General features: G+C 34.9%; 1 protein-coding gene across 2 annotated transcripts in view; it reads left to right on the forward strand.

Moving 5' to 3' along the window:
• LOC111151280 (replication timing regulatory factor 1) overlaps nucleotides 1-25340 on the forward strand; it is a 60106-nt gene that overhangs the window by 21067 nt on the left and 13699 nt on the right. For both annotated transcript variants that reach the window (XM_022509199.1, XM_022509292.1), the window contains exons 12-29: nucleotides 404-577; nucleotides 789-899; nucleotides 1578-1640; nucleotides 1891-1991; nucleotides 3765-3851; nucleotides 4478-4551; nucleotides 4967-5147; nucleotides 6474-6581; nucleotides 6942-7091; nucleotides 14432-14531; nucleotides 16901-17165; nucleotides 18525-18567; nucleotides 19127-19329; nucleotides 19889-19988; nucleotides 22862-22981; nucleotides 24204-24355; nucleotides 24740-24820; nucleotides 24903-24957. In XM_022509199.1, the coding sequence (XP_022364907.1) occupies nucleotides 404-577; nucleotides 789-899; nucleotides 1578-1640; nucleotides 1891-1991; nucleotides 3765-3851; nucleotides 4478-4551; nucleotides 4967-5147; nucleotides 6474-6581; nucleotides 6942-7091; nucleotides 14432-14531; nucleotides 16901-17165; nucleotides 18525-18567; nucleotides 19127-19329; nucleotides 19889-19988; nucleotides 22862-22981; nucleotides 24204-24355; nucleotides 24740-24820; nucleotides 24903-24957 (2168 nt within the window). The remainder of the gene's footprint in view (nucleotides 1-403; nucleotides 578-788; nucleotides 900-1577; nucleotides 1641-1890; nucleotides 1992-3764; nucleotides 3852-4477; nucleotides 4552-4966; nucleotides 5148-6473; nucleotides 6582-6941; nucleotides 7092-14431; nucleotides 14532-16900; nucleotides 17166-18524; nucleotides 18568-19126; nucleotides 19330-19888; nucleotides 19989-22861; nucleotides 22982-24203; nucleotides 24356-24739; nucleotides 24821-24902; nucleotides 24958-25340) is intronic.

The raw sequence follows: 25340 nt of genomic DNA on the forward strand, positions 1-25340 counted from the left end.
TTTTAAGATTTTATTTATGCATTTATTTGACAGAGAGAGAGCTCACAAGTAGGCAGAGAGGCAGGCAGAGAGAGAGGGGGAAGCAAGCTCCCCGCCGAGCAGAGAGCCCATGCAGGGCTCGATCCCAGGACTCTGGGATCATGACCCGAGCCGAAGGCGGAGGCTCAACCCACTGAGCCACCAGGCACCCCGACACTAATCTTGATTTTAACCTAATAAGATAATTAGGAACTCTTTTGTGGGCTTTAAGCAAAAATTCAACTTTTGCTTGACAAAAACTGTTTACTTTTAAAGATACATTTCATTGAAATGAAGTTAATAAAATATGTTCACTTGAGTATTTGAGTTAATATAACTTACCGGTTTCTGTTTTGTTTTGTTCTGTTTTGTTTTGTTTTTTTAGGTGCTTCCCCATACGGAACTCCTGTAACTCCCCGGATGAACTTAAGTTCAAATTTTGGTGGAATGGCCACAATCCCCTCTATTCAGCTTTTGGGACTTGAAATGCTGCTTCATTTTTTGTTGGGTCCAGAAGTGTTGAGTTTTGCAAAGCAGAACAAACTCATACTGAGCTTAGGTATTTAATTTTTTTAAAACAGTTCAGAGCAAGAGTGCATTAGGGTGAGAAGAAAGCCAAAATTTTGGGTAATTTTGTATGAAATAATTATGTATGAAATAAATATAAATCTCTTTAATAGAAAACACATGTCAGACCACCTAAGATTTTTTATTGAGATGTTTATTTCATAAAGCTTGGGTTTGGCATAATTGTCCTTTTTCTTTTTTAGAGCCACTCGAACATGCGTTAATTAGCAGCTCTTCTTTTTTTTCTAAACACGCAAATACTCTCATCACTGCTGTTCATGATAGCTTTGTTGCAGTTGGAAAAGATGCTTCTGGTAAATAAGAGAAAATTTTTATTTAAACCTATACTTAAAAAGAAAAAATAAAATAGCAAGTATTTATATAGTGCCCTCTTTTGACCAGATTGTGCTCGAAGAACTTTATATTTAAATCATTTAGTTCTCATATTAACCTTCTCTATTAGTCCATTTTTCATATGAAGAAACTGTGTTGTACAGAGAAGTTAGTAACTTGTGCATAGTCAGTTAGTGGTGGAGCTGTGATTCAAACCTGGGCTCAACGGCTCCAGCATCTATACTTAAACTCCTGTGTTTGATAACCTATCACATATTTAGATGGAAATTTGGAAAGTGAAATAGTTTGCTGTTTAACTGGCTGGGAAATTTTTTTCTAGGGGCTTTCAGGTGTCCTTTCGAATCTTTGTTTTTTTCCTCTTGTCTCAGAAGCAAAAGGTATTCAAGTAAAGAAAATGCAGACAGCAAAAAAAAAAAAAAAAAAAAGTTACCCTTAAGTAAGTTACAGGGCCCAATGTTAATATAGTTTGAAAAAATATGTCTTTGTTGTGATAGTGTTTCATAAACTGATTACGGGGTTGAATATTTTGAGAATTATACTCTTAAGTATTGCTCATCTTATTTAGTGTAAGGATACAAGGATAAGCCTTTATAGTCCTATCCATTGCATTCTAAAGTTTGTTTTGTTTTGTTTGGCAGATGCAGTTGTCAATGCTATTTGGAAGGAGCTGATCAGCTTGATGAAGTCAGTTATTGAATCAGGTAACTGCTATAACTGATCAAATGATTTTTCTAGCACTCAATTTTTGTTTGGCTTTTGTACATAAAATTTATTTTCAGGTCAGTTTTTGAAGTGTATAGCTTTCAGACTTTCAAATAAAGCTGTTTGATATATATTTGGAAAATGAATGTTTCTTAGCTAAGTATATTTTTATCCCTAAAAATTTTATATTTTCATCCTTAAAATACTTGAATATTTAGAACTACTTTCTTCCTTTTGTTTTTTTGATAGGTAACAAAAAAGAGAGACCAGGTTCTGAAGTTTTGACCCTGTTACTAAAATCTTTAGAAAGCATAGTGAAGTCAGAAGTATTTCCTGTGTCAAAAACACTGGTAAGGATAATGATTACGTGGTGAAATTAAAAAATCATAACCAAATTGAATTTTTTTGTTGGAGATGTTTAAACAGACCAGGTTTCTTTTTCTTTTAAAATTTTATTACTTATTTTAGAGACAGAGAAAGAGCATGCACTCAGCATAAGCCAAGGGAGAAACAGGGTGGGAGGGAGAAGGAGGGGGAAAGAATCTCTAGCAGACTCAACGCTAAGTATGGATCCCCACGCAGGGCTTGAGATCATGACCTGAGCTGAAACCAAGAGTCAAGATGCTTAACTGACTGAGCCACCTGGGTGCCCCCAGATCAGATTTTAAAATTTTTTATTAAGTGTTTTATCAGCAATTTTGCCCTGTAATAAGTGTTAGTCCATCAATTTGGAGTCATTTGAAACCTCAATAAAGTAAATGAGTATACCGGCAATACAAAAATCTTCCTGTCAGAAGAATGAGCCATACAGAGAAAATGGGGTAAAGGATATGAAACGAGAACCGAGGGAGCTCAGAATACTAATTGTATAAGATTGCTGAGCTCCACTAATAGTTATTTTGTACATTTAAGAAAATATCTAAGAATTTGCAACTTAAATGAACTCTGTTTAACCAAGTTAATGACTTTGGCATTAAAGACCTTTTTTATCCTATGTAGTGGAGAATGAAAAAAACAAATGGATATACTTTTTATAATAGTGAGTCTCCCAAGATAACTGCAGATGGAGTAAACTGTACCCTACTTAAATTCCTTCTGAGTCTATGTACTGGGCTATCTACGGTGGCAGTAGATCATAGTGGTTAAAGCAAGGGCTCTGGAGCAGACTAGATTGAATTTCCCCACCCAGTTGTTTATTAGCTGAGTGAACTTGTCAGTTTTTCTACTCTCCTACCTTTTGTAAAGGAAGTATAGTAGTAGTTTTATATAATTAGGTTTATATGTGCAGTGCACGATGGGTCAGGAACAAAATAAATGTGTCTGCAAATGCTGTTTAGTATTATCATTAGTGTCTGATTCAGATGAGAGTATGAAAGGAAGCATATTTTAACTAACATAACCTTTCGCATCATACCATGTCACTTATTATGTAGTTCAAATTAATACCAGTATGATATTGAATGGCAGTTTGATAGCCTCTAATATTTGAAAGATGTGTCTTTAAACCCAGCTTCTAGTTAGTTGTCCTTTGAAATATACTTTCCTTTTAAACTAGTGAGTACATAGTTCATTGCAGAGTATCTTTTTTGCAGTATTAAAAAAATAACCTCAAGGGCTATTAATAGAAGAATGTTTGAATAGACTGTGTGCATTCATACAGCAGTTAAGAATGTCTCCATATATTAATGTGAAAACTCCTACAGAGTTAGATGAAGGGCAGTTCCAGAGTATCTCACAGTATGTCATTAATGCTATAAAAGGATATATGTATGACAGCTAGTCCAGGAAGTTTTGTTTCTCTGTGTACTTAAATACATGGAAATTTCGAAGTTCTAGAAAAATGAACTCCACAAACTGATAGACGTGGTTTTCCCTGGAGATAAAGGACTTTGTCATTTTATTTTTTTATGTTTCTGCATTTGTAGTTTTAAAACTAATGTAAATAAATTCACATTAATATATAAATATTGTTGTGTTTGAACTTCTTGAACAGAGAATCATTAATGAATGAGCATTACTTAACGATAAATTGTTAAATTAAAAATGTAGCTAACAGTACTAGATTTTGACTAAGTAAAGTATTTTTACGGCTAATACACAACAAAACTTTTTATTTTTCTTAGGTCCTCATGGAAATTACAATTAAAGGACTGCCCCAGAAAGTATTAGGTTCACCAGCATATCAGGTTGCTAATATGGATATTCTTAATGCAAGTATCTTAAATGTAATGCTATGATTAAAATTAGCGAAAAGATAAAGTTCCATGAGCTTTTTTTTTTTTCCCTTAACATAGTGAAACGTAGATTGTAAAATTTTGGAAATGCTGATTATGTTAAAGAGAAAAAAAGGAATTAAATGTGACACTATTAATGGAACTATTTTTCTGAATCACACAAAAAGTTCTAGCAGGAAAGTTTTCTATTTGTTTATACATAGTAATAGTGGTACTATTTTTAAATAGTAAAATTTACTATTAAAAAATTTGGAAGCATAGTAACGGTTCCTTAATTATAGTAAAATAAATGTAATATTTACAGGATGTTGGTATTTATTGGTCCAGCAAGTTTTAGTGTTCTTTTTATATCTGTAATATACCATTCCTCAGTTGCTCATGCAGATGGAATAACTGTTTGTAAAATATACTAGTTAGTAATTTTTGTGTGCAGTTTATAGAAGTGTATTTGCTACCATTGTGTCATATTCTAAGTAATATCAAAAGTTAAATTTCTTTAGCATAAAAGGATCATTTTACATAACTGATTGTAGAACACTGATGTAACAAGATTATACTTTTTGTAACAAGAAGATTGACTGTAGTCTCCCATCTTTCTTCAGGGAACTCCTGCTTTGTTCTTAATTCAGTTAATTTTTAACAATAATCTCTTGGAATATGGTGTAGAAGATGAGAGGTAATTTAAACTAGTCTTTTGTTTATATTGGAAAAGTTATTTGATTAATGAGGGTTTTTTAAAAGATTTTATTTATGTATTATTTAGAGAGAGACAGACAGAAAGCACAAGCAGGGGGAAGGAGAGGGAGGAGCAGACTTGCCCCTGCTGAGCAGGGAGCCCAGTGTGGAGCTAGATTCCAGGACCTGGGATCATGACTCAAGCCAAAGGCAGATGCTTTAACCAACTGAGCCATCCGGGTGCCCCAGATGAATGAGATTCTTTTTGAGTTACATGCTATATCATTTTTTAAATTAAAAAACCAAAGTGAGACTTTTATCATTTCTTGTCAGTTATTTTTAGAATTTTCTAATAGCATAACATATTTTGGCAGAAAATGCTGGATAATGCACGGCTCCATTTTTTTCTTCTTCAGGTTTTTTCTCAATCTGGAAACACTTGTTGGCTGTGTCCTTTCCGGTCCAACTTCACCACTAGCTTTCAGTGACTCTGTTTTAAATGTTATTAATCAAAACACAAAGCTGTTGCAAAACAAGGAGCATCTCTGGAGAATGTGGAGTATTATAGTTACCCCATTAACTGAATTGATAAATCAGGTATGACATAAGTGCTACATGTTTCCCCTAAAGCTTAAGGAACATTTTCCTTTTTTTCTTATTAGAGCACATGGGAAAATAAATAGAAGTTTGAACTTGAATAGAAAATGTTAAATTTTTTTTCTGTGGGATTAATTTCTTTTTTATATTAGTTGATTTCATTGCATTTCTGCATAATCGAGAAAATGTAATTTAATGGAGACGAATCAGCTTCCTTTTTTCCAATAGTGATCATAAAACCAGAAGACTCCCAATATGTTATAATACAACTTTTCATATTTATATTTTGAGTTTTTTCAGTCTTTGTACTATGAGGAATAATAATGGTTATCTTGACTAGACTGTATGTTCTTCAGATTCCATGGGTAAATCAGTTGGTGAATACCTCAAAGCCATAGAGTAGTCCCAAACCAGTAATCTGTTGAATTGACTAATAACCCTTACATTTAAATACTTACTGATATGACATTATTGGCAAGGTGTGGAGCTCAACTTTTGTCACTATTAATAGTTGATCCGTTGCTTTAGCAGTCTTTAAATGAAAGTATTTTCTGGAAATATTTTGCTATAATTCTCACATGAAATGAAGACTCCGGAGAATTTATTATGGATAGTGTGGTCACCATTGTTTTCACTACTAAGTTCAGCACATCATTTAAATGGTCCTCTGAAAGAAAAAAGTTTACATTCCTAAATAATTCCTTGCTGTTTGAAGGATAGCAGAGGTCTTTTTTTGTTTTGCTTGAATCCTACCTTCTATGTATAGTAAAAGATTTTGAGTTCTCTCTGGGATTCTTTTGTAGGCCTTACACACTACAAGCTTGTTTCTCAGCATTGCTGTAATAGATTACCACGAGACACCTTAAAACATACGGATTTATTCTTTTATATCTCTAGATCCCAGAATATTGATAGGCATGGCTTCTGCTGAAGCCCTGAGGGAGAATTGTTCTGTTCCTCTGCTTAACTGTCTTTGTTTCTGGAAATTTTGATTGTTCCTAGGGTTATAGGCACATCACTAATGTCTCCCTCGGTCTTCTCATGTCAGTTTTACCTCTCTTTTTTGTCTGATCAAATCCCACTTTACTTTTAGGAACACTGATTATTGGATTAGGGCCTACCCTAATCCAGTATGCCTTTATTTTAACTTGATTATATCTGCAAAGTCCCTGTTGCCAACTAAGGTCATATTCATAGTTATTAGGAGTTCACCACCTCTTGAACATCTCCACATTGAATCTACCTCACTACAAATAAGATAGTACTACATAGGACTAGAATTAGATGGTAATTTGTCTAACTTTTTCATTATTTTTCTTGTTTCAGACCAATGAAGTGAATCAAGGTGATGCCTTAGAACATAATTTTAGTGCCATATATGGTGCATTGACTTTACCAATAAACCATATTTTTTCAGTACAGAAATTTCCAGTGGTAAGGCAATGTCATATTCTTTACTTAAGGAATTTACATTTTTTTCAAAAATGCTCTTTCATCCTTTATAATAAATTCCTACAGTAATTTTTCCTGCAATCACCTTATGATTTTAATCAGCTTAGGGTAAGGGAAAATGGTGAAGGAAGACAGAAATTCCTCTTGACCTTTGATAATTGCTGGTATTGTGGCATTGTTACAGTCTTCAAATAGAATTCTCTGGGGGAGGCAAATTTATTACTCTACCCTAATCGCTTCTGTGACACCTTAAATGTTACAGTGGCTTTTAAGATATATTCTGTTGGGTCTTTGATATGTAGATACACATTTTTAAATTTTCTTTTTTATTGTTATTTTTAGGCTACCATGAAGACCTTGCTTAGAACTTGGTCAGAATTATATAGAGCATTTGCCCGCTGTGCTGCTTTGGTAGCAACTGCAGAAGAGAATTTGTGCTGTGAGGAACTTTCTTCCAAGATAATATCCAGTTTAGAAGATTCAGGCTTTTCAGTGAGTTTATCCCAGTACTGACCTTGGTTGTATTTGAAGAATACTTTTCAAATAAATTGAGATAACATTTGTGAACTGTCATTTACAAGGCTTCTAGTTTATAGGTGGCTAATAATATAAAACAAGTAGCAGCATTGCAAAAACAGTTTTATGTCTTTGGTCTACGTGACTCTGAGGTCTGTGTTTCAGGACCCTGAACAGTCCTGCAGTTTTATTAGTGTGTTGCATATCTGCCTGTGCCATTGCAGGAGGAGCCAACTTTTCTCATATCTATCTCTTTGATCTTTAAAGGCAATCCTTTGGAAGTTTGTAGACCTAAAAAAGTAGGTCTCATTTCATTCCTTTATTAAGAGGCAAATACTTTTAGTTGGTATGTATCATTCTAGAATAGATCTCTTTTTGTATTTACACAAATAATTAACATATGTACATGAATACAGTATTCTTGACACTTGAATTCTATTAAAGCATTTTTTTTTCATCTAGAAAGATGAAAACTTCTACCCTTTGATAGTGGTTATCACTCTTAGCTCTTGAGGCTATCTATCAAGAGCTAGAAATTTGTCTTTTCAGATTTTTTTAATGCATTTATAATTATAGCTTTTCAAAAATATTAGCACAGTTTTAATTGTTACATTTTGATATGATAGAATTTCAGAGTGACTTTAAAAATGCAAATCAGATCTTATCACTGAAAAAACTTCGGTAGTACTTAGAATAAAAATCTTAACTGCTTACAACTGCCTATAAGGCTTAATGCTTCATTCCCCAGGGGATCTTATTTAATTACATTTGTTAATATCTATCATGACACTTTGTTTTCCTTTTTGGCTTATATCAGAATCATTTGTGTACTTCATTACATTCCTTAACCAACACTCCATGAGGTTAGGGACATTCTGTGTTGATTTGTATCCCTGGACTTTATCTGGTACATAGTTAAATTTGTTGAGTGACTTTATAACTGTTAGGGAGAATGTGCAGCCATAGTTTTAATCTTTTAAATATTGTCTTGATTATGTTTTCATCTTTGTTCTCTTCTGGAAGAAATTTAGAATCTGTCAGGTTTTATGAAGTATGCTTTAGATTTTGCTTGGCATTGGTTGGTTCTATTTTTTGCAATAGTTTGAGAAGAATAGTTAGTTCTTAACTGTTCTTTAAATGTTCGGTAGAATTCATCTGTGAGGCCATCTGATCCTGGACTTGGTTTGTTGGGAGTTTTTTGATTACTGATTTAATTGCATTGCTAGTTACCATTCTGTTCAGATTTTGTTTCTTCCTGATCAGTTTTGGGAGGTTATATTTCTAGGAATTGATCAGTATCTTCTAGGTTGTCTGATTACTTGGCATGTAGTATTCATAATATTCTCTTATAATCCATTGCATTTCTGTGGTGTTAGTTACTTCTCTCTCTTTTTTTTTTTTTTAAAGACTTATGTAAGTCAGTTGGACAATTACCACATGATCTCACTAGTATGTGGAATTTAAGAAACGAAACACGTTCATAGGGAAAGAGGAAAAAAATAAAACAAGACGAAATCAGAGAGGGAGACACACCATAAGAGACTTATAATCAGGGGCGCCTGGGTGGCTCGAGTTGGTTAAGCGACTGCCTTCGGGTCATGATCCTAGAGTTCTGGGATCGAGTCCACATCGGGCTCCCAGCTCCATGGGGAGTCTGCCTCTCCCTCTGACCTTCTCCCCTCATGCTTTCTCTTTCACTTTCTCTCTCTCTCTCAGTAAATAAAGTCTTTAAGAAAAAAAGAGAGACTTATAATCATAGGGAACAAACAGGGTTGCTGGAGGGTAGGGGGTGTGGGGATGGGGTGGTTGCTTATTGCTGGACATTAAGGAGGGCATGTCATGTAATGAGCACTGGATATTATATAAGACTGATGATGGGGCGCCTGGGTGGCTCAGTGGGTTAAAGCCTCTGCCTTCAGCTCAGGTCATGATCCCAGGGTCCTGGGATCAAGCCCCGCATCGGGCTCTCTGCTCAGCAGGGAGCCTGCTTCCTCCTCTCTCTCTGCCTACCTCTCTGCCTACTTGTGATCTCTGTCAAATAAATAAATAAAATCTTTAAAAAAAAAAAAAAAGACTGATGAATCACCGAACTCTACCTCTGAAACCAGTAACACATTATATGTTAATGAGATTTAAATGAAAAAAGACCTGGTGATTCACAGACCTGTACCCCTGGCGCTAATAATACATTATATGTTAATAAAAAAAATTTTTTTAAATGAAGAAAAGTCTTTAAAAAAATAATGAATAATTTCATGAACCATTCTATGCCAATAACTTTGTTAATCTCAATGAAAGGGACAGATTCCTTCAACAATGCCTAGTATTAAAGCTTGATCACGAAGAAATAAGTAACTGTAAGAGCCTTATATTTACTAAAGTAATTGAACTTACAAAAAAAGGAAGAAAAAAGGAAAAAAAAGATATTTATTTAAGTAATCCCTCCACTCAAGGTAGGACTAAAACCCACAACCCCAAGATCAAGAGTCACATGTTCTTCTGGCTAAGGCAGCCAGGTGTCCCTGTTTATCCTCTTTCATTTCTGGTTTTACTTATTTGAGTCCTCTTTTTTGGTTCATAAATCTGGCTAAAGGTTTATCAGTTTTGTTGTACTTTTCAGAGACGCAGCTTTGGTATATTGATCAGTTCTATTTTTTGTTTGTCTCTAATTCTTCTATATCTGCTCTAATTTTTATTATTTTCTTCTTTCTTCTGGCTTTGGGTCATGTTTGTTCTTTTTCCTGCTCCTTTAGGTTTAAGATTAGGTTGTTGCACCTCTTGAAGTAGGTGCATATTGCTATAAACTTTCCTCTTAGAACCACTTTTGCTGCATCCAGAACACTGTGTTTTCATTTTCATATGTCTTCATGATTTCTTGTTTCCCCCATTCATTGTTCAGTGTCATGTTATTTTATAACTTTCATGTATTTGTGTTCTTTGAGATTCTTTCTTGTGGTTGATTGCTAGTTTCATAAGGTTGTGGTTGGAAAAGATGCATGGTATGAGTTTGATTTTTTTTTAATTTGTTGAGAGTTCTTTTGCAGCTTAACATGTCCATCCTGGAGAACATTCCATGCACACTTGAACGTGTGTTCTGTTTTAGGTCAAAATGTTCTTAATATAACTGTTCCTCAGCTATTTCTTCAAATAAATTTTCTGCCCCTTTTTCTGTCTCTTCTTCTGAGATCACTATAAGGTGTATGTTTATGCTTGATGGTGTCACTGAGTTTCCATGGTCTCTCTTTGCTTTTTATTACTTTTTTCTCTTTTGTTCAGCATGATTGCTTTCTATGACTCTTCCTCCAGTCACTCACTGATCCAGTCTTATGCTTTATCTAGTGCCTTATTTATTCCATCTAGTGTTTTTTTTAGTTTGGTTATTGAGTTAGTTCTTCCATCTCTGGTTGGCTTTTATGTTTTCTATTTTTAAAAAAAATATTTACCAATTTGAGAGAAACGGGGAGGAGCAGAAGGAGAAGGACAAGGAGACTTGGAGCTGAGCTCAACAGTGCTTGACTTGGGGCTCAGTCCCAGGAATTTGAGATCATGACCTGAGCCTAAATAAAGAGTTGGATGCTTAACCACCAGGTGCCCCTTACGTTTTCTCTCTGTTCAGAGTCTCACTGAGGTCCTCCAGTCTCTTGTCAAGTCATTGAGCATCTTTATGACCATTGACTTTCAATTTTCTGTCAGGCATATTACATATCTCCATTTCATTAGGTCTCCTGCTGGGATTTATCCTGTTCTTTCATTTGGGACATATTCCTCTGTCTCCTTATTTTATCTAACTCTCTCTCTCTCTATTTCTGCATGTTAGTAACGTCAGCTGTGTCTCCTGCTCTTGTAAGTAGTGGCCATATGAAGAAGAGGTCCTGTAGTGCCCTGCAGTAACAGTGTCCCCTGTTCACTAGAACCTGGTGCTTCAGGGTGTTTCATACATTTGTTGTTGTGTGGGGCAAGGCAAGCCGTTAGCAGGCGAGGTGGAGAGTATCTTGCCGATCTAGTTCCTGTACACGTCCATGTATCTAGCCTGGCCATTGGGGAGTGCAATTGGCACCTGCCAGCTTTTGTTCTTGGATGAGTCTCTTAAAGATCCCTATTCCTCCAGCACTTGTTTGGGGATTAGTTATATATGTCTTTGTCTTTCCCTTGTACCCCAGGCATCTCTTAGACTGCTGTATCTGTGCTGTATCTCAATGAGGTTGTTTGTATGCTGTTTGTATTCTTGTTGCTGTCCCTTTAAGGTGGGGGACTCAATTTCTGCTGGTAGTCCTGGCTTAGCCAGCGGATTTTATTAAAAAGTTCCAGGTGTTGAGCCTCACACAGAGCCAAATGTTACAGGGATTCATCTTCCTGGTGCCTGGGATAGGGTCTGCTGCTTTCCTTCTCTGTGCTTGCAGTGGCTCTCCCTACTGGGGAGTATTTTGTGAGCCAGCTTGATCCCCAAGCTCATCTCCACCCTCCCTTCTGTTTGCCGTATGGCCACTTTTCTACCTTCAGCCATGAAGAATATGTTCTGCCAGTTTTTGTGTCATTTCTGGGTTATTTGTACTGATGTGGGTGTGATCTTAGGTGTATTTGGGAGATGAAATGATCTTCCTAGTCTACCATCCTACCCCATCTCCTGTTCCTGAGAGCTTTAATAAAGGGTCTCCCTGATTGTGAATTTGATGTATTTGAAAATGTTTATTACATATTTTAATGCTACACTGTCTTATTTTGTGTCTTTATGAATTCACAGTAATTAGTTCCTCTTTGCTGCCTTTTTTTGGATTTTACCAACTTGATATTATTGATACAATATGCTCACATCTTTTTGAGAACCTGTAATCTTTTTTTTTTTAACTTACACTGAGAAACTTGCAAAGAAAATAGCATGAAACATTTCAGTTTGACAAATTATCATGCAGAAATATTTCTGTAGGCATCATCCAGTTCAGTTAATGGAGCATTGTCAGCACCATAGTTGCTCCCCTATGTATTTTATTTTATTTTATTTTATTTTCAAATATTTTATTTATTTATTTGACAGAGAGAGAGATCACAGGTAGTCAGAGAAAGAGGGGGAAACAGGCTCCCTGCCGAGCAGAGAGCCTGATGTGGGACTCGATCCCAGGACCCTGAGATCATGACCTGAGCCGAAGGCAGAGGCTTAACCCACTGAGCCACCCAGGTACCCCGTCCCCTATGCATTTTAAATCACCATGCCCTCCTCTCCCTAAGAGGGAATTACTGTCCTAACTTTTTGAAAATCTGTTTCATTAAAAATATTTTTACTATACACCCATACTTGTATATTACGTACATTTGTTTAGCAGTGTTCCTTTTATAGTAAATTTTATAGTAAAATCATATTGTGTGTCTTTTGGGCTCAATGTTTCAATTGGAAGGTTCATCCATGTTATATTTAACTAAGTTCATTTATTGTAATTATTACATGTATTTCCATTGTATAGATTTAGGATTTTCTTTGTATGTATTTCTCTACTTATTTTATGTTTTAACCTTTCTGTGTTTTTTATAGCATATAAGTAAATACGGGAATGTTCTAATAAGTATGTTTAATTTCATATTGAATAAGACATGGACTATGGTTTTTTTTTTTATGGTTTTTAAAGCTTTTGTTTTAATTCCAGTTAGTTAACATACAGTGTCATTTTAGTTTCACATGTACAATATAGTGATTCAACAATTCCTTATGGTACCTGGTGCTTATCATGACAAGTGTGCTCCCTAATCCCCCATCACCCATTTCACCCATTCACTCACCCACTTCTCTGCTAACCATCAGTTTGTTCTCTATGATTAAGAGTCTCTATCTTGGTTTCTCTTTCTCTTTTTATCCCCTATTTGTTGTTTGTTTGCTTTGTTTCTTAAATTCTACATGAGTGAAATTATATGGGGTGTGTCTTTCTCTGACTGACTTATTTTGCTTAGCATTATACTCTCCAGCTCTGAGACATGGACTATGTTTTAATGCTTAGCTTCGTTCAGATACTACTATTGAAACTTATATTCATCTGTCAAATTTGAATATCCATTCAAATTTAATATTTATATCCCTTTTTAATATTAATATCCATTTTACCCCAGCAACCAAAGATAGGATTGTACACGTTTGTTGATCAAGGTTGACATTGGTAGCTGGAATGCATTTCCTAACTGAAAAGAGAGCCGTTTTTCCAGTCTTGATAGCAAATTGTAGTTAGAAGCGTCCTTTACTTTGAAGTTATGAGCAAGGAGGAAGCACTTGGAACTTCGATAGCTTTTCTACATGAAAATATAGATTGTCATCTGGACTGACTTTCCACATAGTTTTCGTTAGTTAACTAGGGCACTGCTGCTTTTCCTCCTCCTGGCCCATAATACTCATTGGGGAGGTTATCTTTGGGGGGCAGACATATGAATATTAGTCTAGTGAAGTGGAAAAGTGGTTAGTAATGGAGAATAAGGGGAGAAGAAAGTGCATCTGTTTTATAGATCTTTGATTTCAGTATTTGTTTTAATTAATTTTTTTTCTTAGAACTCTCAGTATGTCTCCTGTTACTCAGTTTTGCTAGGAAAGCTCACTGTTTTGGAATTGATGCTGTAATTTCCTTTGTTCTGTTTTTTAGTCTTCCCTCCCTGCCTTTAGAAAAGTTTTTCTAGGAAATATCTGATGCTTCTGTGAATTTTTTATTTCAGTTGGATTTCAGAAGGAGGAGGAGGAAAAGGATATGAGGGACCTTAGCAACTTCATTTTTAGTTTTATCCCTGGGTTTAATGAACACTTAAAATTTTCATGAAGAGGGGCGCCTGGATGGCTCAGTGGGTTAAAGCCTCTGCTTTCAGCTCAGGTCATGATCCCAGCGTCCTGGGATTGAGCCCCACATCTGGTTCTCTGCTCAGCAAGGGGCCTGCTTCCTCCTCTCTCTCTCTCTCTGCCTTCCTCTCTGCCTACCTGTGATCTTTGTCTCTCAAATAAATAAATAAAATCTTTAAAAAAAAAAAAAGTTTAAAAAAATCTTTCATGAAGAATCTGATAAAGAATCTAATTGAGAACCTTGCTCTTCCATTCTCAATTTACTAGTTTTATATGCTGAGTCTTATGGGCATCTTAAGACTGAATTATCTTCCCTAAATGTGAGGAAACAAAAATTATGGTCCTTGGTGCACAGCAGTTAACTAGGAAATATTTATAACTGTATACTTCATTCATATACATTACATGTTATATATGGCGGTGAAGGTCATATTTTTTGTTGATTCTTACTATTTTTGGAAACTATGCCAGTATTTGAAAGTTTCTAATAAAACACTTAATTGTTCTTTCCTAGAATTTGTTGTTCTTGGATAGGATCATTCACATAGTTACTGTAATGATTGATTGCATCGACTTCTCACCATACAATATTAAGTATCAGCCCAAAGTTAAATGTAAGTACTTTTTTACTTTGTTCACCCACTATTGCATAAACATAACTGTCTAAACTATTGAGATCAAATCCTAATATCTTTTCTGACCTCATTTTACCTGCTTTAGATGTTGTATAACTATGTCATATGTGGTTGTCATAAAACTATGTTGTATAACCTTGGTATGCTATGAGCTCATGTGTTTTTGCACATGCTTGTGATCTCTCTCCTTTGTCTCTGTCACACACACAAATATCTTTCTTCCTTTGTATAACCTGGAAAGATCAGTATTATTCTATTTACAGATTGCCTAATATGAGTGATTTTACTTATTCCATCATAGGCAAGGAATTATCTGGGCAGGAAACTTTGATGTTTGTTAGAATGTTCTTATTTGTCCCATTACTGGTGATGTTAACACTTACTAGTTGGTTAACACAGTATCTGCCAGGTTTTCTATTATAAGTAAGTACCTATGAGTAATTAATATTTTGTGGCAGGTTCTTTAAGACTATGTAAATATCCTTTTTCTAAGCAAACTTTCACCCATGAATTTATTATCCATTAATACTTCTTCTCTAAAGCACCAAGAGGATTACCAGAGTAGTTCACATCGTTTCATTTGATTATATTGAATTATATCAAGATGTTTATCTCCTTTGTCTTTAATTACATTAATTCTAAAAGCTGTCCCTGATATTTATCTCATATTTTCATGGTAAATCATTCTACATTCAGGGTCATGCGTTCATGTCCCACTTTGGGGCCTTAAAAAAAATAAAATCATTCTATAGCTGTTGAGCACTACTAGGCACCAGTTACTTCCAGGTGCAAATGACATCCTGATGTAAGCTATAGCTTCGTTTGTCCTGGATATATTTTTTTAAGGTTTGTTTATTTTAGAGAGAGAGTGCACCAGTGTGAGTAGGGGAGGGCCAAAGGTAGAGAGAATCTCAAGCAGACTCTCTGCTGAGGAGAGAGCTGGACTTGAGGCTCACCTTCAAGATCCTGAGATCATGACCTGAGCCAAAATCCAGCGTCAGCCATTTAACTGACTGAGCCACCCAGGTGCCCCTACCTTATTTTATTTTTATCACTGGCTTTCTGTTATTCAGTGGTTTATAATTCATTGTTATTAATACTTGTGCTTTTGTTGGCCTGTATGACCATTTCATGTGTTTCCATTATTTTTTGACCCCTGTACTCTATCCTTCAGCCTGGAACCAACCATATTTCCAAGGAACGTTGGTCCTTTGCTGAGGATGGATGGCATTTAGAAACCGAGATCTGTTCATTATTGTTAAGATGTCACTGCTCCTGGATCCTCTTGAGTAGACAGGTGTGGGATATGTGTCACGTGATTCATGGCTGTCTTCTCAGCCTTAGCATACTGGCCTGGAATTTTTCGGTGGCCATTCCCTAGGGAAGAAGGTTGACTTCCTTTTGTTGGTAACACTTGTTTTTTATTTCACCACATGATATTTTTCATCAACAAGCACTGATTTAGAGTTTTCTCTTAAATCTGAATCTATTAAGGATTCTTTGAGGGAAAGGTAATTTTTAAAAATCTGTGATTTTCTTGACAAATGTGGGTTTATCCCTGTAGGTAGGTATCTGAAGAGAGACAGGATCTAAAAATAGTACACAGAAAAGTCAGACAGTGCTTTTGAGATACATTAGGCTTGCCTTTTTTGCATTCTTTCTGAGGATTTGGATCTGTGACTTGTTGAGTGTTATTTGTAGAGTTCAGTTTATTATAGATGACCTGGGGAGCAATAATTTCTAAGGGAAGTTTTGTGACTTCTAAAGTTAATTTTGGAACCTATCTTTAAAAAAAAAAAAAAAAGATCTATTTATCTTACGGCAAGCACTTGCATGTGAGTTCGGGGGTCGGGGCAGAAGGAGAGAATCTTTAGGCCTACTCCCTGATGAGTGCAAAGCCTGTCACAGGGCTTGATCCCACCATCAGTGAGATCATGACATGAGGTTAAAACAGGAGTCAGACACTTAAGTGACTGAACCACCCAGGCACTCCATGGACCTTGTCTTATAACTTAGTACTTTCTTACAAATCAGTTGTTGAAATTCAGAATATAAACATTTGAAATGCATTTCACAACTCCTTAGAGAAAATACTCATTTTTCTGGATTTCTTCTAGATCTGCCTACTAGTTTTTGTCTCTGCTTCAGTTTTAAAGACAATGTTGTGATACTTAGCACTAATGGTATATCATTTTAAGATTTGTGGGTATCACTCTACAGAAACATGTATATTAGAAGTATCTGTCATTTTTATAGATTATTTTTCATTTAAATGATATAAATTATAAAGACATAGAGTAACACTTTTCAAAATACTTGAGTTTTTAATAAATTCAATTTTATCTTAGCACCACAGAGACCTTCAGATTGGTCCAAAAAGAAGAAGGAACCTCTAGGGAAATTGGCCTCTTTATTTAAACTTACTGTGAGAGTGATCTATTCTTTCCACACTCTGAGCTTCAAGGAAGTACATTCTGATACTCTTCTCACTGTCGGCAACTCAATCATCAGTATTCTTTCTAATGTACTTGGACGTATTTCTTTGCCTTCTATGATCCGAAAAATATTTGCAACTTTAACAAGACCTCTGGCATTATTTTATGAAAACTTAAAGTAAGTATTTAGAATTTCTATGTAATAGCTTTGAATTAAATGTCTTTAGATGTAGGTAGCAAACTTTTGTCATTTTCCTGTTAGCTTCTTGTTATGGATGGTAATTGTTACCATTTAGTGAAGAGGGTAATATATTAAACTGCATTTGTTAAAAAGGTAGTTCAAATCATACATAAATAAGAGGTAGAAATTGGGAGTTTTTAAATTTTGTGTGCTAGTTCAACCCCCCCTTTCAATTTAGTGCATACCTTTTCAGATTTGATAATACAAACAAGCATACCTGTTAAATTTACGATGTATATGAAGCATATTTGACATGCTACTTTGTGGTTAAGTATATGATATACCCTTAAAATATTGTATGCATCTTGTACCGTTCATCTAAGAATCTCATTCTCTTTGATGTCTGCAGAGGGTTCCATAAATCTTTGTACCCGGTTTCCTCTTAGCAGACATAAATGTTTTTCTAGCCTTTTCCCTAACTTAACAGTATTATAGTTGAACATATTTGTACACATAACAGTGTCCACGTTTGCCACTACTTCTGCAAAAAGAGGTCCTAGATGTCAGATTGTTGGTTCAAAAGGTATACATACTTAAATTTCTGAATTACCCTGTAAAAATTTACAGTATCCTTTCCATATGAATTGAAATAAGCAATGCCTTGAACCATGAAAACTCCCAAATAACATAACTTTTTTAAAAAAGCAATTTGAAAGGATTCATCGATGTTTCTTCTAGCAAGCTTATGTGGTTCAGTCTTAATAGTCTGTCTTTTAAAAATTAAATACATGGAGAAAGTCTTAGGAACAAATTTGATAAAAGTACATTAGCTTTTTGTGCATCTTTTAGTCTTTAAGCGTAAAAATAATTTATGCTTTTAAATTTTTTTTAATTTATTTTTTTTTAGATTTTATTTATTTATCAGATAGAGATCACAATTAGGCAGAGAGGCAGGCAGAGAGAAAGAGGGCAGCAGGCTCCCTGCTGAGCAAAGAGCCTGATGCGGGGCTCGATCCTAGGACCATGGAATCATGACCTGAGCCAAAGGCAGAGGCTTTAACCCACTGAGCCACCCAGGCGTCCCAATTTATGCTTTTTTAAAGAGGTACAGAAAGAAGTGACTAATATTAGTATTTTGAGATCTATTCTAGATGTTTTTCTGTGGCTCTCCCACCCCGGGGGTTCATTTTTTGAAGATAGGTTTGTTTCACGTTGTTTGATAATTTGACATTTTTAAAATTAAGTCTTGGGCACCTTTTTATATCACTACACATGTCTCATTTTTATGGCTACATTACATATTTTTAGGTTTTACTTTCTGAAATATAAGTGGTACTCTTGTGTTTTTCTTCCCAGGCTTGATGAAGTTCCTAAAGTGTATAGTTGTATGAGCAACAAGGTAAAAATAGACAGTTGTCTATAAAACATATTTTCATGGTGAAAAAATGTTAGGGTTTAGGTAATTGTCTTCCTGGTACATAGTTCTGATTTGTAAAAGGATTATACTTCCAGTTTTAATGGACATTTAATAACATGACATGGGCACATAGTTTTTAAAGAAGGATTCAGTCATGTTGCTTTAAATTCATACAGCTCCCCACCTCCTATCTTAGCCCTTTATACGTGAGGGTAATTGGTTCCTAGTATTTTATAGGTAAAACTTGTGTAGTTAACTATTCCTCTCTGTTCATGAGGAAATGTAATTTTTTCTGTTAATGGAAGATTGTTTGAAATCATGGTTTTGTATTAATAATCACAGTAAATTCACCTGATAATTTGTCAGTTTATAATCATATATTTAAGGAAACAGATGGGAACTTTTAAAAAAAAAGTTTGAATTTAAAAAATTGAAATAATAACATGTTTTGAGTTGTTCAGTATGTTTTGTGCTTTTATTTTTTCCTGTTTTAAAAGGACATTTCCATATGTTATCGTAATAAAATTTTCCTTTTTCCTAGTTAGAAAAGCTACTGGGAGAGATAATTGCTTGTCTACACTTCAGCTACACTGGAACTTATGACAGCGAACTTCTTGAACAGATCTCTCCATTATTATGCATAATATTTTTGCACAAGAATAAGCAGATTAGAAAACAAAGTGCTCAGTTCTGGAATGCCACATTTGCTAAAGTGACAACGTTGACTTACCCTGAAGAGTTAAAGTATGCTAAGCACAAAACTATTTTATATAGTTACTGTGATTGCTTAAATTGGTATTTTGGTTTTAATATGAATTTTTATTTTGAAGAATTATTGCAGAACATTTACTCAGTTGAAATGTTACTTGGAATAACATGGTAGTTATTAAACATAACTTGACCTCTTACTTTGGTCCTGAGAGTAACCGTGATTTTAGGAACATTAAAAGCAGTATTAAATTTTCCTTAATAAAAGAATATAAAAAGCAAGAAATTGGTGGTTACTAAATATAGGTGATGTGTACACAAGAGTTTAATGTAATAGTCTACTTTTGCTTAGAATCTTACATGATAAAAATTGGGAAACTTCTTAAAGAAGAATATTTGGGAACTGAAGAGGTTAGCAAAAAACTAAAAACTCTACATTTGTCCCAGTTTTGTTTATGTAGAATGAGAAACAGTCTTTAAGGTGGATGTATTTTGGTACTCTAAAATTATGATTAAAGTGTTATTATTAACATATTACCAGTATTCACCAGTACTACTTGACTCAAGGTGTGTATGTTTATGTACTTTTTTAAAGACCAGTACTAAGACAAGCCAAACAGAAATTTCTGTTGCTTTTACCTGGTTTGGAAAATGTTGAAATTACGGAGGAATCCAGTGGTCCATACTCAGATTCAGTAAGTTGAGATTTTTTTACTTTTGAATATTTGAGCACTTAATTTATTGGATTGCAGTGTAATTTCTTAAAAGACAAAATGTTAGAAATTTTTTTGACGTGATAAGTGCGTAAAACTGGAGCATAAGAGCGTCATGATCAGGGTTTTTCTATGAAGTCCATTTCCTAGCTTTAAACACTTAAAAAATTGAAGTATAATTGACCTAGAGTATCCTCTTTCAGGTGTACATCGGTGATTTGATATTTTTATACATCATGAAATGACCTTCATAGGTCTAGTTTGCCATCTGTTTTACAGAGTTATGGCAATATTACCCACTGTATTCTTTTTTTTTTTTAAGATTTTATTTATTTATTTGACAGGCAGAGATGACAAGCAGGCAGAGAGGCAGGCAGAGAGAGAAAGAGAGAGGAGGAAGCAGGCTCCCCGCTGAGCAGAGAGCCCGATGGGGGGCTCGATCCCAGGACCCTGGGATCATGACCCGAGCCGAAGGCAGAGGCTTAACCCACTGAGCCACCCAGGAGCCCCTACCCACTGTATTCTTATACTTAGCATTCCATGACTTCTTTCTTTTATAACAGGAAGTTTGTACTTTTTAATCTCCTTCACCAATTTCATATGTCCCCAACCACTCCCCCTTCTGGTAACCAGCAGTTTGTTTCCTGTCTTTGAGTCTGTTTTGCTTTGTTTGTTCATGTTACATTTTAGATTGCAAATGTTAGAGAAATCCTACAGTATTTGTCTTTGATATTCACTTAACATAATACCCTCTAGGTTGATCCATGTTGTCACAAATGACAAGATTTCATTCATTTTTATGGTCAAGTGATAGTCGATTTTGTGTGTTTGTCTTACCCATTTATCTTTCAGTGAGTACTTGGTTGTTCCATGTCTTGATTTTTTTAAGTAATGCTGCAGTGAACATGAGGGTGAACATCTCTTCAAATTGGTGGGGTTGAATTCCTTGGACAAATACCCAGAAGTGAAACTACTGGGTTCTGTGGTAGTTCTGTTCTTAAATTTTTTTTTTTAAAGATTTTTATTTATTTATTTGACAGAGCGAGAGACACTAGCAGGCAGAGCAGTAGAGGGAGAGGGGGAAGCAGGCTCCCCATTGAGCAGAGAGCCCAGTGCGGGGCTCCATCCCAGGACCCTGGGATCATGACCTGAGCTGAAGACAGTCGCTTAACCAACTGAGCCACCCATGCGCCCCGTTTTTAATTTTTTGAGGCACTTCCATACTGTGTTTCATAGTGGTCGCACCAATTTATATTCCCACCAGCAGTTGTATAGGGGTTCCTTTTCCTCCACATCTTTGCTAGCACTTATTTTTTCTTTTCCATAATAGTCCCACGTCATGGTGTGATTTTTTCCTTTGCATATCATTGATGATGATAGTGACATTGAGCGTATATACTCATGTGCCTGTTGGCCCTCTATATCTCCAGTAAAAGATGTGTTCAGTTGGGTGCGTGGGTGGGTCAGTGGGTTGTGCCTCTGTCTTCAGCTCAGGTCATGATCTCAGGGTCCTGGACTGAGTCCCGCATCGGGCTCTCTGCTCCACGGGGAGCCTGCTTCCCCCTCTCTTTCTGCCTGCCTCTCTGCCTACTGGTGATCTCTCTCCATGTGTCAAATAAATAAAATCTTAAAAAAAAAAATGTGTTCAAGTCCTCTACCCATCTTTTAGTTGGGATTATTTTTTTTTTTTTTTAATATTAAGTTGCATGAGTTCTTTACGTATTTTGGATATTAACACCTTATCCAGGTGTATTGTGAATATCTTCTCCCATTCGGTAGATTGCCTTTTCATTTTGTGTATGGTTTCCTTCACTGTGCAAAAGGTTTTTAGTTTGATGTAGTTTCATTTGTTTATTTAGATATTTTTTTGCCCTTTGGCCTAAAATAATTTTCTGATAGAAGAGCAGTAAATTTCACCATAGATTCTCAGGTAAATAGTCTCTGATTCTTGTTCATTAATGATCCTTTTTGAACTATGGCATTTTGTGTATTTTCCTTTGTAGATGTAATTATTAAAATAAATGGTAAAGTGTTGCTTTAGGTAAACCAGGAATAATAGTTACTGGTCTGTGTCTAAGCAAGAGTTGCCCTTCATTTTCTCAGTTCTTTCCCAGCATATCTCATTCCTTCTGTCAGAAAAACACATCTTTGCTATCATATAACCCATTTGGAACAAGATTACTTTGGCTAATAATCACTGTCTGATCAAGGAGTAAAAGTATGGGTATTACATACCCATGAGGTAGACATTATTACACAACTTTTTTCCTACTCAACAACAAATGGAGTCTTAGCTGTTCATTGTTTAGAACCTATGAGAGAAAAGTTAACAGTTACCTAAGCACTCCAGTTTTCATTTTTGGCCAAAATAAAATTCCTTATCAGATAATTAGATTTGTGGAGACTTGTAATTCATCCTGAAAAAGTCTAAAAGGGATATGATAGGTAATACTTTCTATCATGCATGCCTCCTTGTTTGATATTTAAAGTTTTATGAATGTTATTGTTTCTTAGAAATATTCCCAGTAATAGGAGAGATCTTTGAGTTCATTAATTTGATTGACTTTTAGCATTTATTTGTGTATCTTATTTTTACAATTTGTAAAATTCTCAAAATATTCAGAATTCATAAAATTTATAAAAATGGTGCAAAGTAGCTACTGTATGAGTTAGAGATGCCAAACCTGTTTGCTGTTAATAAATTAGACATGTTTTCTTTGACATGATTTTAATAAGTGAATAATGAGAAGAGATTTTTATACTTGAAATGAGTATTTATTATACTGGAATTTTCAAAGCATGAAAAGGAGAAATAGAACATTTGCACTTAAAAACTTTCATTTTTAATAAAACAGACAGAAAATTCACAGTTAAATATGAAGATAAGTGGCATGGAAAGAAAATCAAGTGGAAAAAGAGATTCTTTTCTGGCACAAACAAAGGATGCAAAAGAAAATAAGAAACCACCAGTCAAAGTATGTTTTTCCAAACTTTTATTTAATGGTAATTTAATAATAAAGTAGATGGATGTTGGAGAAAATACAGCTTCTAATAGGGGAAAAAAGTGATTAAAGGCCAAATAGAAGATAGGATTAAAGGGGAAAAATAGAGCTTGACCTAAAAAGACTATTAAGATAGCGTGGAAGTCTAGAAGCTTTGTGAATTGATTCATTCTTACTAAAGTGTGCTTAATATGTAGCATCCAGGTGGGCCTGGGTGGCTCAGTTGGTTACTTGTCTGCCTTCAACTCAGGTCATGATCCTAGGGTCCTGGGATCAAGTCCCACATTAGGCTTCTTGCTCAGTGGGAAGTCTGTTTCTCTGCTGCTCCCCCTCTTATTTTCTCTCTGACAAATAAAATCTTTTAGAAAAAATATGTAACATTCATTAAGTATAGTTAATTCAGGCAGTAGCCCCCTTGAGATGGAATGAAATCTAGGTATGAATATAGTATAGGTAGCATAAGAACATTTTAGAACTTCTGTTACTGAATAGAAAGAGAACACTTAGGTAAGATACCTATTTTGGCCTCAAGTCTATTAACCTTAATCTTACTAATTGGCAGTAACTGATTTCCACGCAGTAACTAACTGATTTTCACGTAGTAATTTTCTCCCCGTGACTTCTAATGAGGGTATTCTAGAATCTTGAAACCATGGCCTTGGCAAAAATGAAAGAAAAAATACCATTTTTGAAGAATGACTCTCAACACAGTCTTGTTTCAGTTAAAAAGTAGAAATGTAAACCGTTGCACTGAAAATTTGTAAAAATAACAGTACCAGTGTTACTGGTATGGAGCGTGTATTATATTGGCAACTTTTACTCAATTTGACTTGGTTTATGCTTCAGCTTGAAAGCTGCTCATACATTCTCTTCTTGCCAAAGCACTGGATTTTTGTAAGTTGGCCTGAAAAACATATTTGTCTACGCTTTGTTGGTAAATTGCCTACTTTTTAAAGAGGCATAATAGTTTTTATTTTCCGAATGTTGATTAGAAGCAGAAAGTGAGGGGCATTGTACTATTAACCAAGGATAATTGTACTAATTATTAACTTATCCAATAGGTTTGAACTTCAAACTTCCTAAGTCATTATAAGTTTATACTCTAAGTTTATAGAGTGCTAGAGTAGAGATTGATTGAAGTATTGGAAAATAATTTGGAAACTCAAATGTACATTTGCATTTTATAAATTTGCAGTTGAAATTAGAACCATCTTCTACAAAAACAAAGAGTGAAATGCCTTTGGAAGAGGAAAAGTCTACTGATTTCGTGTTTATACCTCCAGAAGGAAAAGAAGCAAAGGAAAGAATACTAACAGAACATCAGAAAGAAGTACTCAAAACAAAGAGGTTTGTAGCCTTTTATCGTGAATTGGGTGTTCTGTACTCACATTTAGATTTCATGCAGTATAACTGTAACTTTGTGTTTAGAACTGAAATACTAGGTATATATATATTTTAATATATATTTTAAGGCCAAAAAGATATGCCGTACATGGCTGCATTTCATAATAAAAATGTTTATTTAGTAACATACTACATGTTTATGCCTTCATAGCTGACTCCTTAATGGAGGTAGTGTTGGAAAAAATCAAAAATGATTTTGAGGAAAATAAATATCTAAGCCTTAATTTTACATTGTTCTTAAAAGATAAGTAGATGTACAAATCTAAGTTTAATTTCTAATTATAGGAATATCACATTTTGAAGTTATTTATGTAAGCTCTTTTTCAGATATGATATTCCTGTCATGTATAATAATCTGGATGTTTCACAAGACACTTTGTTTTCTCAGTATACCCAGGAAGAGTCCATGTAAGTATGGAAGCTGTTGAAGTAACTGACTTTCTAATTTTTAATTAAAAACAGTATTTTAATTTATACATTTTTATTTCAGGGAAATTCCTCCTTTAACTGAAAAATCAACGGAAGATTCCAAGGTGATATATAAGGTATATTTGGGGGTTTTTAGAACATTATTCCATTATGAAGTGTCTTGTGTTAATTTTAAGATATATTGCATAATCTCATAACTCTAACTGATACACTTTAGCAAAATTGTAGTTATTGTGTTTGTGGATGTATGTGAATGTATCTGTGTTTAAAATAAATGGTTTTTTGCTTTATTAAGTATTTATAATTAGAAACACAAATTAATGGGCATCTGTCACCACCTTTGGAATATTTACAAAATACTGAAAATCAGGGCGCCTGGGTGGCTCAGTTGGTTGAGCAACTGCCTTCGGCTCAGGTCATGATCCCGGAGTACCAGGATCGAGTCCCACATTGGGCTCCCAGCTCCATGGGGAGTCTGCTTCTCCCTTTGACCTTCTCC

Source organism: Enhydra lutris, unplaced genomic scaffold (assembly GCF_002288905.1).
Source record: "Enhydra lutris kenyoni isolate GAN:26980312 unplaced genomic scaffold, ASM228890v2 scaffoldscaffold1, whole genome shotgun sequence".
NCBI lineage: Eukaryota > Metazoa > Chordata > Mammalia > Carnivora > Mustelidae > Enhydra > Enhydra lutris.